A 22,096-nucleotide genomic window follows, 5' to 3' on the forward strand; every position below is an offset into this window, starting at 1 on the left:
GTGCAAACTAGTTAAAATTGAGAGCTCTGGGAGAGAGGGTCTCCTCCATCTCTAGGGCAAAATAATTGAGAATTAGAAAGTACGAAGAGGAGGACCACTGAAGCCAGCACAGAATCGGGTTCTCTATTGCGCCGTGACCTGTATCAAAACACTCAGCCCGTGACTCAAGAAACTTCCTTGTGGCTCTCCTCCGACTGACCTTCGATCAATGCCCTTCCCCACCGTCTCCAGCCCCACTTCCCTTGCACCCACACGCTGCTTTTCACGTCCCTCTCTCCTCACACTTCAGGCCTGTTTCTTCTCCAGATTCAACTTCCATCTCTACATTCCCTAAGATTCGGCCCAAATCTCACCCTCTCTTTTCCACTCCCTCCGGTTCTCCTGCTTACGGGCCCCCTAACCCGGCTCCCGCCCTTGGGCCCCTCCCCCAGGTAGCTGGGCGCCTTCCGCCCCCACCCCTCCCGCGCACACCTGTCTGCCTCCGACCCTCCCCGCACGGAGCTCGGGCCCTCCCTCCACTCCTCCCGCAGCGCTCGGCTTCCCGCGCCCACCCCGGCCGCCCGCCCCGGGGTCTGGGCGCGCACACGGCCCCCGCCCCGCCCACCTGCTCTTGGGGGCCACCCCCGCCCCCGCCCCCGCCTCGCCTGGTCCCCGGCGTCTTGGGCCCCCGCCCCCCCGCGGGCCCGCTGAACTGTGGGTAGGCGGCGGCGACAGCACAGAAGAGCTCGCGGCGGCGGCGGCTGCGGCGGCGGCGGCGCGGGCGGCGGCGCGAGGTTGCGCGCCCCGAACATGGCTGAGAAGCAGAAGCACGACGGGCGGGTGAAGATCGGACACTACGTGCTGGGGGACACGCTGGGCGTCGGCACCTTCGGCAAAGTGAAGAGTTGAGTACGCGCCGAGGCCGCCGCGCCGAGCTGCCAACCTCGCGGGAGGCCAAGCCCCGGAGCCCCGGAGCCCGGGAGCCCCGGGCCGCGGGCGGGCGGCTGGCAGCTGGTGGCGGGGCCTGGCGGCAGGTGGAGTGGCCCCGCCCGGGCCGCGCGGAGCCTGGGGACCCCGGGAGGGCAGCGTGCAGCGCTTCGCCCCGCGGCAGCTGTGGGCGCCGGGCGAGGGGGTGCGGGCTGGGGCGCGGGCGTCGCGGGGTCCAGAGCCGGCGCCCACCGCGCTTCTCCCGGCCGACCTCAGTGCCTTCCTCTGTGAAGCCGGGAGACTGTGCTGTAGGGCGAGGTGCCTTCCAGCTGGGAGGCTGTACGGATAGGACTGGGGAATGACCCACGTTCCTGATGTTGGAGTTTCCATTTCGTGCCAGGTGCCCAGTTAGGTGCTTCACGTGTGATCTCCTTTAATCCTTATAGCAGGTGCAGGTGTTATCTTCACCTTAAACGTGAGAAAACGGGGACCCCTGGGGTATAGGAACGTGCTCAAGGTCACACTGAAATTGGCAGAACCGTGATGAAGGTCTAAAATGTCCTCTAATTTTGGCCAGGCTGGGCGGTTCCTGACATTCCGATTCTTTCGTGCTCTCAGACTCTGGGTTGGGTGGGGATGACAGTTTAGGGGATGCTCCCGGGGCAAGAGCGGGGTGGGTCTTTCTGATGCCTGTGTGAAACGTTGGAATGCAGCTGGCTTGGGTCAGGGCTTAATCAGAACTGGGAGGTCTGAAGGTTGGTTGGTGTTTGTAAAATGGTTCTAGGAAGGCTTCTGGGATGGGGAGGACCGTGATGGGGATCTTGGATTATGTAGGGCTGAGGCCAGAACTGCTAAGACATGCTCTGCTGAGGTCTGTATTCTTGGTGATGGGATCCCATTTTGGGTGTAGTAAAACAGGCTGGTTTTGAAATTTCTTTACTTCTTACTAGTTAAGTATTGAACTTTCCTGTTTTTCTTGTTAATAAGGGTCACGTGGGATTTAATTAATTTGTCCTCTCTCCAGAACTAGAACGAGAAGTATTAAAAATACTTCTCTTTTGATTGTTGCAAATCCAATATTATAAGTAAAATGTTTGCTTTTTTTTTTTTCTTTTTGCAGGAGAAATATTAGGTAGGCACTTTGGAGATTTTACTGAGGCCTCTATTTCCTTAAAAAATCATATTTTAACCTTAAATCAAGGCTGTTAAATGGATAGAAGAGACTCGTTCATTCCTGTGGCAAGGATCGGCTCTTACTTACTTCCACGTGTCTGATACCCTATCGTTTGTTCAGAAAACACTTACTGAGTGCCTACAATGTGCCAGGCATTGTTCTAGGTAATGGGGATACCCTAGGAACAAAATCAGATTAAAATCCTTTTGTGAAGCTTCTCTTCTAGTAGGGGAAGACAAACAATAATTGCAATATGTATATAAAATATTCAATATACAGTATTTTTAGTGCTATTGAGAAAAATGAATCAGAGAAGGGAGGATAGGGAGTTTAGTGAGGTTAGCAATTTTCAATAAGGTTGTCAGGCAAGGCCTCACAGACAGGGTGGTATTTGTGTAAAGACCTCAAGTTGGTAAAATTCTTTGAAGTCCCGTGAGGGCTGTGAAGTCCTGGCTTAGGTTTGAAAGACATCATAAAGTGGACAGTTAGGAGAATATATTTAGAATGAATATAGGAGGATCCAGGAATTGGATTAATGCCTGTGCCATTACTAAGGACTATTGTGTTTTGACGTTATACCCTCAAACCTTTGCCATCTAGACATGTACACTCTCCAGGTTATATAATGTACCCTACGCCCTTTCAAATTGTGTTAAAATTTTGTCCTTTTAAATTCTTCTGTAATCTGAATGTTGGCTAAAACACCCATCAGATCAATCGGTCCATTGTCATAGGACAACTTAAATATCTTTTGTATATATTCTTGAGCTGCTTCTAGGCACTTCTTAAAATATAAACGAACAGAAGGTACTTTGATTTATGAGAAATCCTTTTCTTGGAGGACCCCTTCCCAGTGAGCAACCAACTGGAGGGGTGTTCCTAACACTATATTAGCACTTCTCCAAAGTTAGTCTGTGGTTTCCCATCCAAGGTTAGAATTAGTACAATTGCTTAATAAAAATTATATAAGTTGCTGCAGTCTAAAGTTATTCATTTACAGTTGACCCTGGAAAAACACGAGTTTGAACTGCACACGTGTACTCCTATAGCAGACTTTTTTCACTAAAGACATACTACGGTGTTATACAGTCCCAGGTTGGTTGACTCCTAGAATGCGGAATCATGGATACTGCAGGCTGACTGTAAAGTTAAATACAGGTTTTCAACTGCTTGGGGTTCAGTGCCCCTAACTCCAGTGTTGTTCAGGGTCACTTGTAATTCTTTAAGGGACTAGAAACAAAAGCACATGCATTTTAAACACAGCTTTATTCAGGTGTATTTTACATATCATAAAATTCACCCATTCCAAGTGTACAATTCAGTGATTTTCAGTAACTACCGCATGGTACAGCCATCATCATAAATCGATTTTAGAACATTTTCATCACCGCAGTAAGATTCCTCTTGCCCACTTATAGTTAACCCTAAGCCCTAGGAAACTGCTAATCTGTTTTCTGTCTGGATAAATCTGCTTTCTTTGGACATTTCTTATAAATGAGATCATTCAACATGGAGTCTCTCATGTCTGACTTCTTTAACAATGCCTTTGAGGTTCATGCATGACATGGCATGTGTCAGTAGTTTGTTCCTTTTTATTGCTAAATAATATTCCGTTGCATGAGTATGCCGCATTCTGCCTCTGCAGTCACCCGTTGGTGGCCATTGTTTTCCATTTGGGGCTATTACAAATAATGCCACCACAAACGTTCACATGCAAATGTTTGTGTGGACATATGTTCTCGGACACATTGGGTAGATAGACCTAAGAGCAGAATTGTTGGGTCATATCATGGTTTTATTTTTAGCTTTGGGGGAAACTGCAGACTTTTCCAAAGTGGTTGTACCATTTTACAATCCCACCAACAATGTATGAGGGTTCTTATTTCTCCAAATCCTAAGATTTATTTATTGTCTTATTATAGCTGTTCTAGGAGGAGTGAAATGGTATCTCCTTGGGTGAAATGTCTGTTCATATATTTAGTTCATTTGTTGAGTTGTTTGTTGTAAGTTGAGTTTATAAGAATCTTTTTTTATAAATTCTGGATACAAGTCCCTTACTGCAAATATTTTCTCCAGGTCAGTTGTTTGACTTTTCATTTTCTTAATGGTGTCTTTTAAAGTATAAATGGTTTGAATTTTTATGAGGTCCAGTTTATTGACTTTTTTCCTTCTATGGACGATGCTTTTGGTGTTATATTTAAGAAATCTTTGCTTTGGGTTTCAAGGATTTGCTCGTATTTTTTTTTTTTAAATAAATGTTTTATTAGCTCTTACATTTACGTCTATGACCCATTTTGAGTTAAAATTTGAATATGGTGTAAGATGAGGTTCTAAGGCCAACGTTTTGAATATGGATATCCAATTGTCCCAGCACCCTTTGTTGGAAATACGTGCATTTTTATTTGGTATAGAGTTAGACTTTGTAAATTTAATTTATACTAAAAAACTTAGTAGTAAGTGATTTAGTTTTATATGGCTATAAAAACATGGAAATGGAGGAGTGATGAATATTTTATGTGCCTTCTCTCTTAACTGTTGTTATTTACAGATATTGAAAGTTTAACTTCAGTTGTTGATGTATCAATTTACAGAGCAAAGTTGGGTACAGTAAACAAAAATGGAAATAACTAGTTTTCATTTAATTGTACTGGTTTCAAGCTATTTTTAAAAAGCATATGGAAATCCTTCTGTTTGTTGATAAATAATTGAAGCCTTATTTAAAATATTTTAAACTGATTTTTCTCTATTGTTCTAGTGTAAGAGTACAAGGGGAGTGCTTATGGAAACAGATTATGTGGGTTGACAGGGTTTAGAAGTAATGCTTTTTATCTACTTAATTTTTTTTCTGTATATTGATTGTTTTGGTTCTTACTCTTTCCAGGGTAAGGTAGAACTTCTGTTTAAGAGCTCTTGTAATTAGACTTGCTCGGTTCTTATCTAAATAATGAACGTGATAGAAATTCTAGAATAGATCTGGTGTTTGTGTTATACACTGGTTGGAGAAAAAAATGTTTTTCATATAATGGTAATTATTTGTTTAAAAAGAAGCCTGTATTTTTGAGGTGAGGACTGATAGATTTGGTTTATGAAATAATTACTCTTCATTGGAATTGTACAACATAGGATCCTTTGTAGTCAAAGTAGTCTTTTCTAGTCAACAAGGTCTCATCAAGGCATTACTTTTTCTGTTTTTCAGATAGTTATGTGCATGGCTCACAGAATTGGCTTTCAAGAAATTAAGTAAATATTTTATTAATACCCCACTTATTTTTTAGATAACAGGAAAGATAAGCAAATGGAAAAATTTTTATTAATTTCTTTAAACAAGTAGTGTTACTTTTTTGAAATGTAAGTAGCAAGTCCTAAATGGTAAATTAGATTTTGGACAACTACCTGGTCAGTTGGTGGGCCTCAGAGTTACACCTATGGTATTTGGGGCCCACACTGGCATTGTTTTTGACTCTCATGTAGTATCGAGGCCCTAAACACTCTCTGGGCTTTGTTTTCTTCTTCTCCTAAAGCACGGCACTAGAACATGAAATTTGTGAGGTCTTTTACAACTTATTTTTTAAAGATTTAATTTCAAAAAATGGGAACGTTTAATTGTTTCCTCTGGCTTAATGGAAATTTGAATTACCGAAGACCAGAGCTGAAATAAAGATGTAATATAAAGCAAAAGAAAAGGGAGACGCATTTGTAACACTTTAGTGATAAAAGCTGCAACTTGAATCAGTTCTTACTATGTTTACTATATATGCAATTGATTTTTATTTATTCCCCAGAGTAATCCTGCATTTGATATTATCTCCATTTTACTAATTGTAGATATTGAGAATCAGCTACTTTAAGTAATTTGCCCAAGGTCATGGTGCTAGTAAGTGGCAGAAATGGCAAATTCAGGGTTCTCTGATGCAAGTCTGTGGTATATGGAATGGAAAGTAAAAATGCATAGTGTGATATCTTGTGAGTTTCAAACCTACAAGGATATAAGTTTTACATGTCCATAGATATTTATCAAGGATTAAGAAAATAAGATTTAAATGTATTTATTTTAATCCAAATTTACAGCCAATAACAGTTTTTTTGAAACTCCATATGGATGGTTAAAAATTATATTTTCATATAAATTTTACTCTGGTGCCTTAATCCATTCCATTTTTTACATGATAAATTTACTGAATTCTGACAGTTTTCACCCAAATTTTAAAAAATACCAGGTATTTCAGGGTTCCTCCCCATTATGAAAATAACCTTGACTAAAGATTACCAGTAACCTTTAGTAAACAGACTAAAGAGAATTTGTAAAAAAATAACTTGATGTCCTAGGAAGAAAGAACATTGGTTTAGGAAGGCATTAACTGGGGATTTTTAATTCCATACCACAGCCAGTTATATGAATTTAGGAAAACCATTAAACTTCTCTGAGCCTGTTTCCTCCTTTGTAAAATGGCCATAACAACACTTGGCCTACCTGCTTTCTAGAATTTTTTTGAGGATTAAATGAGTTGAGGCACTAAAATGGCTTTAAAAAATAAATTGCCGTACAAATAGATGGCACTGTTGTGGAGATGACTAGATACACGGCCATTGTGAGTGAATCCTGCACCCTGTGTGAGGTGTTAATAAGTGTTTGCTGATTGCAATTCTGATTGCAACATTGAGACAGAGCTTTTATAATCTGCCCCTATTTTTTGGTTACCTGCATTGGAAAGTTCCCAATGACTAATTCATTTGTGCTATATGATAATTATTAATGTTTATATTAAAAATGCAGTATCATTTTTGGTTAAGCCATGAAATTTGTTTTTTCACAAATATGGAAAATGAATAAAATAAAAATGAAGTGGAAATAACTGAATGTTCATGTAAGTTGCTAGCTGAACTGATTTTACTTTTGAAAATATGCAAATGCTAAACAACTGTTAAACAATACTTCCAAATAAGGAAGCTATATATTTTCTGAAATACTAGAACATTAGTGTTGGAATGAAGATCAATTCATCGTATCTCTCAAAACAATTAAGTGAACAGTGTGCTATTTAGGGTTTTGTTTTTTGTTTTTGCTGATCTATATATTGTTTTTTATGATTTCAACATAGGTAATTTTGTCCTTAGTGCTGCATGGATTTTGTTCATTTTGTGTAATCCATTGACTCTCAAAAGATATTTTTCCATAGGAAACAATGTTATAAATGATGGATAGATTTCAGGTGAAGTCCACAAAGGCAACATGGTATATAGTATAGAGAGCACTGGATTTTAGAAGGCCTGGTGTGGAAGTCTGCTGTTATATAAGCCAGCTATGCGGCCTTAAGCCAAAGTCACTTGATCTCTGAAAAAGGGAATAAGACTGTATGCTCTTTTATACTGTTGAGAGTAGTACAGGAGAAAATGTAGGTGAAAAGATACAAGTACTTAACTTTTAAGTACTTTATATATACTTGGGTCCTATTATGTACTTAAACCTGTAATTTGCTGAACTCTGAGAATAATCTGTGATCTGGTTCTGAGACCAGAATTTATTTGATGATGATGAGGAAGAGTTTACTATCTCCTGTTTTATTTTTCCCTGGTCTTCTTTCCTACTTCATTTGAATATGTTCATTAATCTAATTCTCTAGACACTGCTCACTTATCACCATCTTCTGTACACCGTGCGTATGCATGCAATGCATATATGCAAACATGTAACAGATGTATATTCCAGGTCTCATGGTAGTGATCGTAGAACTCTTGGAAGAAGGAGGCAAAGCTGGAACAGGGAGGAGGATGTGAGCAGCAGTTGGCAGTTTTTACGTGTGGCTTGTTGTCAAGGTTCTACTTACAGTAGAACCAAAATAATACATGCAGTTCATTTTTTGTAGAACTATGGAAAATGCAGACTCTGAACTAAAAATGCCTTTCTACAAACTTTCTCCTAACATATTTATGTAAATTAGAAAGGATTTTTGTAATTGATCATATACTGAGGAAATTACTTCAGTTCTGTGGCCTCTCTCCCTTTCCCATGCTGACACAGCACTGCTTTATCTAGGTTTTTTTTATTTTTTGTTTTGTTTGTTTGTTTGTTTTTTGTAAGAACATGCAAAAATATTCACTTACCTCGTGGTCCATGTTAGCCTTCCTTAAAGCATTTCGTACTGTTTTGTAATGATAACACTGCCCCATTTATTCTGAGATTCCTGTGGTTTCCTTGATAGAGAAAATATTTTATAGAGAAAGCAGTTAATTTTTTGAAGCCAGGTAGGTAATTTAATTGGATCTAACAGAAGATCTAATCTCAAATCCTTTAAGAGATAATGAGAAAGTGGGGGCACAGGACCCCTAAAATACTGAATGGATTATGAAAGTGAGAGCCAGTCTCCCTAGTATATTTATTAGATGCAAATATAAGAGCAAACACTTTGAATCAAGTTGAATAGATTTTTATCTCTTATTTAAACCATTGAAATGCATGTGCAAAGTAATGTGTTTATTTTGAAAGGTGGTGAACCATTTTATTTTTAGTTTGGTGTTATTAAGGAAAGAATTTGAGGCAGCTCTTATCTCTGCTAATAATAGAAACCTTCACCCCTTCAAGGGAACAGTATTCTTGCTTAAGTGGTGTCTTATGGTTAACAGTGTTTGCCTCTGATAAATTTTACTGTATTTCTTTTGGTGGTGCTTTAGTTTTTAAAGTGTTAATAATTCTTTTTTCAATTTGCCCTTAGTTTTTTTAAACAGCTTTTTATATAATCATCAAATCTTGCTGTAATGTCTCTTATCCTGAATGTTTATGTATCAATTTATTAAAATACTTTTTTTAGCATCTTTTTTCTTCATAGTATTTTGTACATTTTACACGCTATTAAAAACATAATGAGCAGTATGTTCTCATTTAACATCTCTCAATTTCTAAATTATAAATTAATTATAAGTTATCTAGCTATCATAATTGAAAATAATGGAATTAAAATTTTAAATATACCATAAATTTTTCTAAATTCTTACTTTACTTGATAAATACCATAAGTATTAGTTATTTAATTTTTGTTTTTAATGTGTTGGAGCATAACTTGGTACCATATGTATTCCATAATTGACTTCAGTTCTTCCAGATTTAGTTAATGAAATAATAGACCGAATATATATTAAGCATCTACCATGTTTAGTCATACTGGATTTTAAGCAAACTATTTTTACCAGTGTTAAAAATGTGGCAATGATACTACAACAAATGATTTACTAATTTAAAATAAAGAGGAAAATATTCATCACAGAATTTACTTAAACGATTCTTCTCTCACATTTGAATTCTAAGTCAAATATGATATGATGAATCCACCTTTTACTCAGATTTATACCAGGCCCTCTTAGTGCTCTACTAATTCACAGTTGGATAGTGTAACAGTTATACTATATGCTGTAAATTTGCTTTTAGTAAGAAATTTGACTTTGTGTCTTATGGTAGCTTTTCGGATAAGATAAAGAAATGTGCTCTGAATGTCTTATTGCTGATGAACAACTATTCCCAAAGAATTTAGGAGTCATTCTAAAGGGAAATCTTTGTCGTTTATTCTATTTAACAGGTATAGTAAGATTTCCTATTTGGGGTAGTACAAAGCTAGATGAGATAATTAATAGACAAAGAATCAGAATTTAAATTTGTATCGACTGCTTGAATTGCTAGGTAGAATTTAATAGGGATAAGTGTCAAATCTAGCACTTGGTTAAAAACAGAAACAAAAACCAGGTGCATAAAAGAGTAGAACAGTTGATAGCAGTTCCTAAGATGTTGAAGTTCTGTCTGACCATGAGTTTTGGAAATATATATTATGAGTGCTTAAATGTAAAAATTGTTATTGGATATAAATAGACATATGGCGGCCGTATTAGTTGATAGCTGTAGAGGTAGTATAGTTCTGTACTTCTTATTAAGCCAAATTTTGAATATTGGGTTTAGTTCTTGGTTCCACAATTTGGAAAAAATCTTAGCCAATTATGTTTCATTCAGAGAATGATCATTATAACTAGGGGAGTTCAAAAAGTATGCCATATGAGGTATGGTAAAGAATATTTTTCATACTATGAGAAAACCTATTGTAAGTGTGATAGCTGTTTTTAGACAATTAAAGTACCATCATCTGGAAAAAGGAGTCCCCATATTCAGTGATGCTTTGGAGGATAGAACTGTGACTATTGAGTGAATGTTTTAAGGAGGCAAATTATAATCCAGAACAATGAGGATCTTTCTATCAAGGAGACTGTCTAGGAATGCTACAACTTACACCACACGTCAGTTTTATTTCTGTTATTGACATACTTGCTTGGGTACCAGATGGCTACCAAGATCGTTGCCATAAAATTTCTAGTTTGAATGGAAAGTTGGTGTAGATAATCTATAAAGTTCTTTTTAACTTTAATATTCTGTTATTGCATATACATTTTTTTTCCAGTGTGATTGACTTCCATATCTGGCTGTGATTTCTAACTTGCATCAAATCAATTTTCTAGTTACAAACAATTAGAAAATCTGGAGAAAATTAAAAATCTGAAGGCAGGTAGGACTTGAGTGATCACTATCCCTGGGAGAAGAAAAATGCATTGGAGGGAGTCTGACATTTTATTTGGCTTTTCTCTTTGAGTCATTTGCCAATTTGTAAAAATGGTAACTGTAAGAAGCCAAACAGAGAGCAGTGGCTGAAAGGCACTGCAGAGTTTGAATCCTGGGGAGAACAACAGCTGGAGTTCATAACTTATCAAGGAGGAGAGTCCCAGGTAACCATTTGGGTTTTGGTTGCAACCCCGTGAAGACTGAAATCCTTAGAATCAGCTTAATCCTAGACTTATTAAGATGATCTGCCTCCTATCTTTATTCTCTGTAGGGAAATAAAATCAGGTGGACCCTCTACAGTTTTTCACACACAGTGTTTAACATTCCAGGAGACAAGGCCAAGACAATAGAAAAAAACCCCTAGGGATTCAGATATTAAAGCTATCAGACGTGGACGTTAAAATAACTGTGATTGGAGTTATGTCAGCGTCATGGTGGTGTGAGTTGTTCCTTTTTTCTCTGCCCTTCAATTTACATCTAACTGGACATGCATAACAACAACAACAACAACAACAAACGCTTCTGCATAGCATACCAGGACACTCCAGAGATCCATCCATCTGTGTACCTGAAAGTGGGTAGATTGGACTGCGGAAGAGGCTGTGGAGTGAGGGAATGGTGGCAGCAGGTCTAGCCATGGGCCAGCACAGACCATTTTGGCAGAGGAGGTGAGGGTGAAGGTGGTCAGTGGGGATTGCCCACCTCTGCATGCTGCAGCTGCAGGAGCTTGTTGCTCTCTCTGAGGAGCGACCTCAGTGACTGGGGGAGCGAAAGGAAAGGGAATTAGGCAGACAAAGAAAACTGAAGGAAAGCATCTCCCGCTGTTGGTCCTAGGATTCTGGCAAGACGACTGCCCACGGTTGCTGGCTGCCCATCCCCCCCAGCCCCAAACTTGGGGATCCCTCTACTAGGATGTGGGCACACCCAAAGTCTGAAGTGCTTAATATACAGCTCCCTCACTGTGCCTCCAGCCACCCTCCCCTCTTTCGTTTTTCTCCGACAGTTTTTGTTTTGTTTTGTTTTTATTGCACCACTCCCAACTCCCAACCTTAGGGATGAGTTAGCACTGGTAAGAGAAATGAAAAAACCTGTGCTATAGCGCCACCTTCTTGAAAACAAGAGGAAGTCTTCTAATTACCAATGTACTGAACTGTTAGGAGCAAAGTAAACAAAGCCTTGCCTAAATAAAGGTGTTGCTACTTCAAATGTGGCAGCAAAGGCTCTTTTCATCAAACACCATGGAAAAAAATCATTGTAATATGGTATCACAAAAAGAAAATGACACTTTTCTAGCAACCAGACCCAAGGACATGGAATATTGTGATCTAACTGAGAAAGAGTTGAAATTAGCTGTTATGAGGAAATTCAATGAGCTACAGGAAAACTTAGGCAATACAGTGATCTCAGGAATAAAATTAACAAACAGAAGGAGTACTTTACCAAAGAGATTGAAATTCTAAAAAGGAACCAAAGAGAAATTCTGTAGCTGAAGAACTCAATAAGTGGGATGAAGAATTAGAATGCAGTGGAAATAGAGCAGATCAGATGGAAGAAGGAATTAGTGAGCTCCAGGACAGGAATTTAGAGATGATTGAGGTGGCAGAGGAGAGAGAAATAAGATTTTTTAAAAGTGAAGAAACCCTGCAAGAACTCTTGGACTTCATCTGATGAGCCAAAAGAAGGAGAAGAGAGAGAAAAGGGAGCAGAGGGTATATTAAAGAAATAATATCTGAGAACTTCCCAGACCCGGAGAAGGAACTAGATATACAAGTCCACAAAGCTAATAGAACCACTAATTATTTCAACACAAAAAGACATTCTGCAAGACAGATTATATTAAACTTGTCAAAGGTCACTGATAACTTTAAAAGGCGGCAAGGAAAAATAGTAGCCTACAAGATTACCCTCTTTAGGCTATCAGCAATTTCTTAGGAGAAACTCTTATAGGCCAGGAGAGAGTGGAGTGACATATTCAAAATATTGAAAGATAAAAGCTGCCAACCAAGAATATTCAGTTTGGCAAAATGATCCTTCATATATGAAGGAGAAATAAAGGCTTTCCCAGACAAACAAAAGCTGAGGCAGTTCACCACTAGACCTGCCTTACAGGAAATGTTGAAAAGAGCTCTTCAAGCTGAAATGAAAGGTGAAAGTACACAAAGCTCTGATTAAGATGTTAGACAGAAAACTAACCTTTTTTAGAATAGTATATTAAACTCTTAATTAGAGTATAAAGTTTAAAGGAAAAGAACTGTAGCTGCCACAACTTGTAATCACCGCATAAAAAGATAATTTGTGATGTCAAAAATGTAAAAGAGGAAGAGTAAAAGAATGGAACCTTCACAGGCAAATGAAGATAAATTGCTATCAGCAGAAAAAGGACTATTTTATCTATGAAATGTTTCATGTAAATTTCATGGTACCCACAAAGCAAAAATCTAGAATGGAGATTGAAACATTAAAAAAAAAAAAGGGGAGGGACTTCCCTGGCAATCCAGTGGTAAAGAATCCACCTTCCAATGCAGGGGACGCAGGTTCGATCCCTGGTTGGGGAACTAAGGGATCCATGGAGCATCCATCCATGCCGTGGAGCAACTAAGCCCGCGTGCCACAACTATTGAGCTCATGCGCCTCAACAAGAGAGCCCGCGTGCCACACACTACAGAGCCCACTCTCTCTGGAGCCCACATGCCACAACTACAGAGCTCAGGTGCCCTGGAGCCCGTGCACCCAGGATCTGCAACTAGAGAGAAACCGAGCAGACCACGCACCGTAATAAAAAGATCCTGTATGCCTCAACAGAGATTGTGTGTGCTGCAACTAAGATCCAACGCAGCCACAAAAAACAAGGAAAATAAATATTTTTTTAAAAATGGGAGACTGAGCAAATCACCATGAAAAATCACCAACTTATAAAGTTAGACAGAAACAGAAGGAAAAAGAAACAGTGGTGAGATAAAAATAACAGAAGATAAAAATAAAATGGCAGTAGTAAATTCTTACATATCAGATAATCACCCTAAATGTAAATGGATTGAACTCACCGATCCAAAGGCACAGTGTGGCTGGATGGATTAAAAAAAAAAAAAGACCCAATTATATGTGACCTACAGGAGACTCTTTAGCTCTGAAGACACACAAAGGCTCAAAGTGAAAGGATGGATGATGATATTCCAAGTAAATGGCAACCCAAAGAAGGTGGACGTAACCATACTTATATCAGACAAAATAGACTTCAAGTCAAAAGGTGTAAGAAGAGACAAGGTCACTGTATAATGATAAAGGGGCCAGTATATCAAGAAGATATAACAATCGTAAATATATATGCTCCTAACATGCAAGCACCAAAATGTATTAAGCGAATAATAACAGATCTTAAGGGAGAAATAAACAATAATACAATAATTGTAGGGGACTTCAGTATTCTATCAACAGTGGATCATACAAACAAATTCAACAAGGAAATGTTGGAATTGAATCATACTTTAAAACAAATGGACATGTACAGAACATTCTATCCAACAGCAGCAGAATACACATTCTTCTCAAGTGCACATGGAACATTCTCCAGGTTAGATCATATGATAGGCTACAGAACAAAGCTTAACACATCTAAGATTGAAATCATACCATCTTCTCTGATCACAATGGTATGAAACTAGAAATCAACAAGAAGATAGTGAAAAGATCTAAAAATATATGAAAACTAAACAACACACTTATGAGAAACCATTGGGTCAAAGAAGAAATCAAAAGGGAAATAAAAAGTCTTGAGACAAATGAAAATGGAAATCAGTATAGCAAATATTGTGGGATGCAGCAAAAGCAGTTCTGAGAGGAAAGTTTATAGCAATATACACATATACTAAGAAGTTAGATCTCAAATAAACAACCTAACTTCATACCTCAAGGAATTAAAAAAAAAAAGAGCAAATTAAGCCCAAAGTTAGTAGAAGGAAGGAAATGATAAAGATCAGAAAGGAAAACAATGAAATAGAGACCAGAAAAATAATAGAAAGGATCAGTGGAACTGAGAGCTGGTTCTTTGAAAAGATAAACAAAATTGACAAACCTTTAGCTAGACTAAGAAAAATAAGACTCAAGTAAAATTAGAAATGAAAGAGGAGACACTACAGATGACTACAGAAATATAGAATCATAAGAGACTGTTATGAATAGTTACATGTCAACAGATTACATAGAAGAAATTGATGCATTTTTAGAAACACAGAACCTACCAAGACTGAATCAGTACTGGAATCCTAGCTAGAGCAGTTAGGCAAGACAAAGGAATAAAAGGCATCCAAATTGGGAAGGAAGAAGTAAAATTATCACTTTTTGCTGATGATATGATCTTACATAAAAATCCTAGAGTCAGTCAAGAAACTGTTGGAATGAATCAACAATTTCAGTAAAGTGGCAGGATACAAAATCAATATACGGAAGTCAATTACATTTCTTTTCACTAATGGTGAAGCATCTGAAATAAAGAAATAAAGGAGACTCTCCCAGTCATGATAGCATCATAAACAATAAATGCTTAGGAATAAACTTATCCAAGGAAATGAAAGATCTATACAGTGAAAACTGAGCCTTTGCTGAAAGAAATCGAAGACACAAACAAATGGAAAAACATCTTGTGTTTATGGGTTGGAAGAATTAATAGTGTTAAAATGGCCGTACTATCCAAAGCCCTCTGCAAATTCCATATAGTCACCATCAAAATGCCAAAGCCTTCTTCACAGAAATAGAAGAAAAAAATCTTAAAGTTTATGTGGACCCACAAAAGACTCTGAATGGCCAAAGAAATCCTGAGGAAAAAAATAAAGCTGAAGGTATCATACTTAGGAATTTGAATCAAAACAATATTTTACTGGCATAAAAATAAGCACATTGACCAATGACACAAAATAGCCCAGAATTAAATTCCAGCATGTATCGTCAACTAATTTTCAACAAGGGAGCCAAGAATACCCAGTGGGGAAATGATAGTCTCTTCAATAAATGGTGCTGAGAAAACTGAAGAAACGCATGCAGGACAATGAAATTGGAACCCTCTTTCACAAAAATTAACCCTAAATGGATCAAAGACTTAAACAAAAGACCTGATATTATAAAACTCCTAGAAGAAAATGTAGGGAAGAAGCTCATTGATTTTGGTTTTGGCAATGATTTTTGGACATGATGCCAAAAGCACAAGCAACAAAAGCAAAAATCAGCAAATGGGACTACATCAAACTCAATAGCTTCTGCAGAGCAAAAGAAACAGTTAACAAAATGAGATAACAGATTTGAAAAAATGTTCGTAGATGTTCTCACTCCAGATGAACAAAAGAATCTTCCAGAAACACCCCCAAAGCTTCTTAAATCATCTGTAGGTTTATAGAATGGGAGAAAATTTTTGCAAACCACATATGGGATAATGGGTTAATATCCAAAATATATAAAGAATGCAGTCTCCTTAATAAGAAAACAAACAATTCAGTGAAAAAGTGGGCAGAAGAACTAAATAGACATTTTTCCAAAGAGGACATGAAAATGGACAACAGACATGAAAAGATGCTCAACATTGCTAATCATCAGGGAAATGCAAATCAGAACCACAATGAGATATCACTTCGCACCTGTTATAATGGCTGTCATCAAGAAGACAAGAGACAACAGGTGCTGGTGAAGATGTGGTGAAAATGGAACCTTTATACTTGTTAGTGGGAATGTAACTTGGTCCAGCCACTGTGGAAAATGATACGGAGGTTCCTCAAAACATTAAAAATGGATCTACCATATGATCCAGCAATTCCTCTTCTAGGTATATTCCCAAAGGAAAAGAGAACAGGATTTTAATGAGATATATACAATCCAATTTTTATTACAGCATTATTCACCATAGCAAAAATATGGAAACAGCCCAAATGCTCATCAATAGATGAATGAATGAAAAATTGTGGTACATGTACATAATGAAATATTATTCAGCCATGGGAGAGGAGGATATCCTCCAATTTGTGACAATATGAGCGTATTATGCTAAGTGAGATAAGTCAGAGAAAGTATTGTATCATGTCATTTATATGTGGAATATAAAATGTTAAACCTGTAAAAAACAGAGTAAAGTGGTTGTTACCAGAGGATTGGAAGGGGGGATAAGAGTGATGGTATTAAGGGTACAAACTTGTAATGAATAGTAAATAAGCCATAGAGATCTAATTCACATTATAATTAATATAGACAATGATACTCTAATTATATAATGTAATAAATATTGCTGTGTTGAAAAACATATTACAACATCTAAGTGTATCAAAGTAACATGCTATACATCTTAAATTTACACAATATTGCATGTCAAATTTATTCAATTAAAAAATAATTGTGATTAATATGTTCAAGGTGGAGAATTTTAGCAGAGAACGGGAATCTATAAAAATAACCCAAGGAAAACTCAGTGCACCCCTTGTGCAGGGCTTAGAAGCTGCATGCATTTGATGTGGTTACTGTTTGAGACTTCTGAATGCTGGAGTAGATTGTATCCATCTACAACCTAGTCTCCCTGTGTGATTGATTAAGGGTCTGGGAAGCAGCGACTGATCTTTTAAGGACTCCTGATAAAGATGTGTTTGATTTTGCCATGCTGATAGACTGTTTCCAGTCCTAAGTCCTAACAAAAAGCTAAGTCTTCAGATTACTACCTGTTGTGTCCTGTGAGTATGAATGTCATTTTGAACCCAAGACCACTGATGATCTTGCAGAGTAGGCACTTCCACAGTTCCAGAAGAGGAAGGGAGAGGGAGTGGGGCAGAAGCAATATCTGAAGAGATAATGGGAGAAAGTTTTCCAAAATTGATAAAGACATCAAGCCACAGATTCAGAAGATACATGAACCCTAAGCAGAATAAATATAAGAAAACCATTCCTAGGCACATCATTGGAAAACTGCTCAAAACTGTTTTTTTGTTTTTGTTTGGTTTTGTTTTTGCTTGAGACTCTCCTATAATGGAGTGGACTTCATCTGTCTATGCAGAGATGGGGGAAAATGTTCAGAGAAAATGTTAAAGTAGCCAAAGGATAAAAAAAAGGCATATTGTTTTCCAAGGAACAAAAATAAGCAGACTTTCTCAACAAAAACAATGAAAGCAAGGAAGCGGTGGAGTGATATCTTCAGAGAGGTGAAAGAAACAAACTGCTAACCTATAATTTTGTACCCAATAAAAATAGTCTTCAAAATTAAAGGCACAATACATTTTCAGGTAAGCATAAACTGAGAGAATACGTCTCCAGCAGACCTACAGGAAAGGGAACACCAAAGGGAATTCTTCAGGCAGAAAAATAGGTGATGCTTTCCCAGATGGAAGCAAGAGTACAAGAAGAAATGAAGACCGTTGGAAAGGGTAAATATGTGGGTAACTAAATAGATATTGACTAAAGTAATAACATCTTGCGGGATTTAAAATACATGTAGGATTAAAATACAACAACAGAAAAGTAGGAGAGGAAGCATAGAGTTAAAGTGTTCTAAAGTCCGTGCATTGTCTAGGAAATGGTGAAAACATTATATTAGATTCTATTAATGTCCAAGATGAATGTTGTAATCTCTAGGGTAGCCACTAAAAGGAACACTTGGAGAGACCTTTAAATTATTCCACAATTCCACTTTCAGGAGAAATTTTATGGAACATAAAATGATATTCAGTAAATATATTCAAAAACAAAAATTATTCAGGTAGGGGCAGTTGATGGGCATAGAAGGGGAGATGTTTGAAGACAGGAAAAGGAAGGAGAGTGAACAAGAGTGAGACAAAGCATGTAGAATAAGAGAAACACAGAAAGAGAATAGACACGTAAGGACCAGAGTTGGAAAGAGAAGAGAGGGGATGATTTAAGAATCTTTGGGAGTGTTTCTGGAAGATTCTGTTGTTCATCTGGAGTGAGAAACATCTATGAACATTTTTTCAAATCCGTTATCTCTGACCTGAATGCTAATACTTTCTCCAGCAGTTTTAAATAATCTCTTCTATACCAGAAAACTTTTTCCCTGACTCTATGTAAATGATTCATCTTAAATGATTCTGTAAAAAGTAAGTTGATTCTCCTATGGAATTCTTGATTGACTTAAGTTTTAAAGAAGTACTTTAAAATTATAGTCCAAGCCAGTATAAACACAGGTTTCAAAAATAAAGCAGAATACAGCATATCATGTAATCAGTTCTCAAAGAAGGTAGCTTCAGAACAAGTCTTTGCTAAAAAAGAAAAATCACATCCTCAGGCCCTTCCTGATCTGTTCAAATTAGTTTTCCCACCTTCACCCCAGTCATTCTTGTTATTCCCAGTACTCTGCTTGATTTTCATTTTTTTATCATTCTATCACCATTATTATATGTTCGTTTATTGTTTATATTCTCCTCCAGAATACAAGTTCCATTTATACCTGCATTTTCAGCATCTGGAGCAATGGCTAGTACACATTAGACCCTCAGAAGATATTTGTTGATTGAGTGAATGAACAAATGAATGTTCAGGCCAACAGGGAGTAAAAACAACTAAGAGAAGAAGGTCTTCAATGATATGTGAGTTTGTTCTCTCAGTAAAAATCTAGTGCATGTTGCATATTGTATTATGGGATTATTTCAGTCTGCAATTTATTTTCTTGACATTAGGCAGTTCTTAAAGAACAACTTTCATGTATCTGATCCATAGCAAAGGCCACAGCCCTACCCCAGCCTGCATTTGAGCTGAACATAGCAATTCTGCTTCCTTAATTTTTCTCACTCCATCCCTTTACTGTGCCCTGATTTCTCTGCTGAAATGCTGGACATAAAAGGATAAACATGCAAGTAAGCACTGTTGACGTGTTATCATCAAGAGAGCCTGGTTATTGGGAGGCAAAGTAATGTGAGTTTTGAGCTTGTGTGTTGGAGGCAGATAAACCTTGCTCCTCATTGTTCTCTAATTCTAGTTTCTTCATCTGTAAACTAGGGGTAATGTTTACTTTTAGGGTTCTAGGGAATAAATAATATTTGTATATAAGGTGCCCATAGTACTTTTTTAATCAGTGGTATATCAAAACAGGAAATCTTTTGCTTCCTGTTCATAACTGTCCTTTAGAGAATTTTAAAGGACTTTCAAGGAAAGGAAATTTTGAGAAAAGCAATGAGACTGTTTTGTTTCACCGTGCGCAAAGAAGAAAGGAGGCTTGTGTTATTTTGGCAGGAGTCTGCTGAAGGTAGGGGTCAGACCATGTGTGCATCAGATGACACTCCTGACTCCCAGAATGAAGGCTCTTGATACAAATGAGTAAGGGTGGCTGATGCCACACAAGGCCCTGCTTGCTGACACATGGTGTCCCTTGGCTTGTAATAGCCTAGGTATGGATATAGTGTCATCCAAACATTCTTTCTTAACGTTTTAAATTGAATTGTACCATGTATGTAAAGCGGTACATACATTCCAAGTGATTTCTTACATAAATCCTCAATGAATTTTCACAGACTGAACATAGACATATAACCACTACTTAAAGGCACAAAAAGTGACCAGTATCACACAAGCCCCCCACCTTTGTCCCATTTTAGTTAACGTTTCCATCTTCCACCCCCACCAAAGGTCACCACTATCCATGGATTATAAATAGTTTCATCTATTTTTGAACTTCATAGAAGTATAATCATATTTCTCTCATTTATTTAACTTAAGATTATGTTTGTGAGATTTACCCACGTCATTGCATGTAGTTGTAATTCACTCATTCTCATTGCTGTATAGTATTACATTAAGACTATACCATTATTTATACATACTGTATAATAATAATAATTCAAATTATTATACATATTATACAGTTTGTAGCCTTTACAGAAGAATGACATTTTGACAGTTCTTTGAGCCTCAAATATAAATAGATTATAATTTAGACCTAAAATACACAATAGTTTATTTTTTGATTGTTCTTTTATTGGATTTTAATAAAGGATTTCTATTCAATTAGATTTTATTAAAATATTTTAATAAATCTTAATTAGATTTAATTGTTTATTAGCTATATTACTGTTCTAAATTATGATAGTAAAATTGAATGAAGTATTTTAAATGAATTAATATGGAATAATATATAGGAAGAGAAGTGTTCCAAGTTATTTTTCATAAAATTATAGGGTCCATGCTTGTGGTAAAAAACGCTAGACTTCATTGGGAATGATACTGGACATTAGAAAAATTATAGTCTTCGTGCAAAACAATCATGTATTTACAACTCCATAATACAGCCATAAGAAGTCCTGCGTCTTGTGTATCAAGAAAAGCTGGAAAGCATCCAGAAAATGACAACTAAAATCAAGAGGCTAGAGTGGCTTAAAAGATTTATACCCTTAAAAGATGTAGTGTGGAATGATCCCTGGGGATATAATTACAAAAATCTTAGAATTGGAAGGGGAATTAGGCTTGATCTAGTCCAACCTGTTACTTAATGCAGGAATTTATCTTATGGTGATCTTGACAAAGATCAGAGGCTGATCAGAGGCTGAGGTTCAGAGGCTGAACGTCCTCTGTTTGAATATTGGATGGTGCATGCTGCTGGGTTTTAATTCCAGCCCTGCTACTTCATAGCTGAACGAATGTGGGCAAATCCGTAACTTCTCTGTGCCTCATTTTCTCGGCTTACCGCTTATTGCCAACCCTGGCAATAGAAAAAGACTACAGGGGACCTGACCTCCAGCCCCCTCCCATCTAGTATTGAGAGATGAACTGAAAAATCAATAAATGTTAGTGTTACACATCCTGTGAAAAAAAGGATACTCAGGGTACAGTAGTAACATTAAAAAATTTTAATGTTTTAATTTTCAGTATAGGCTTGAGTGGTGAAAAAGGAGGTGAGAGGGGCTTCGTAGAGCAGAGGACTCTGTTGAAAGAATTTGTATTGATTATTCCCAGTTTTGCTCCTAGAACAATATAAAACAGTTTTATTCTTTCTTCTGTATAACAACTCTTCACCTTATCAAATGTAAAATTCTAAAAGGATAGATTGGGTAAGTATAGATTTTTCAATCGCTTTAGAGAGTATTTTGTATAATTTGAATAGAGTTTGGGAAAAACAAAATGGACCACTAATGAGTGATAATTTCGTAGAATCCTTTAATCCAAGAAATTGTATGGGCTATAAATTATAGTCTATTTCCATTAGTTCATGGATGGTAGTTCAGCAAAATGGGAAATTTGAAATAAGTTCAAACATTTTGCATTTTAAAGTATTCTGAATAGGGTATTATTGAGGTTCAGCTGTGAATGACAAGAATTTTCAAAGTTAAGAATAGCTTAAACAAGGTAGTATTTTACTCTCTTGTAACAGTCTGAGCAGGTAGTTCCAGGCTTCAGGATGGAGGAAGGGATGAAGAAGCTGCTGCTAGAGACATTTCTGCTCGCATGTCATTGGC

At 37.4% G+C, this 22,096-nt stretch overlaps 1 protein-coding gene across 4 annotated transcripts in view; it reads left to right on the forward strand.

The window, feature by feature from the left end:
• Positions 1–756: 756 nt before the first annotated feature.
• Positions 757–22,096, forward strand: part of PRKAA2 (protein kinase AMP-activated catalytic subunit alpha 2) — a 62,332-nt gene continuing 40,992 nt past the window's right edge. For 2 of the 4 annotated variants that reach the window (XM_079919030.1, XM_079919029.1), the window contains exon 1: positions 757–883. In XM_079919030.1, the coding sequence (XP_079775156.1) occupies positions 790–883 (94 nt within the window). In that variant the 5' untranslated portion in view covers positions 757–789. Of the gene's footprint in view, positions 884–17,194; positions 18,062–19,078; positions 19,238–22,096 lie in introns of those variants that run through there. The other 2 variants (XM_079919032.1, XM_079919031.1) reach the window with 2 other exon arrangements.

The sequence above is a fragment of the Stenella coeruleoalba genome (genome assembly GCF_951394435.1).
Source record: "Stenella coeruleoalba genome assembly, chromosome: 1".
NCBI classification, from domain to species: Eukaryota; Metazoa; Chordata; class Mammalia; order Artiodactyla; family Delphinidae; genus Stenella; species Stenella coeruleoalba.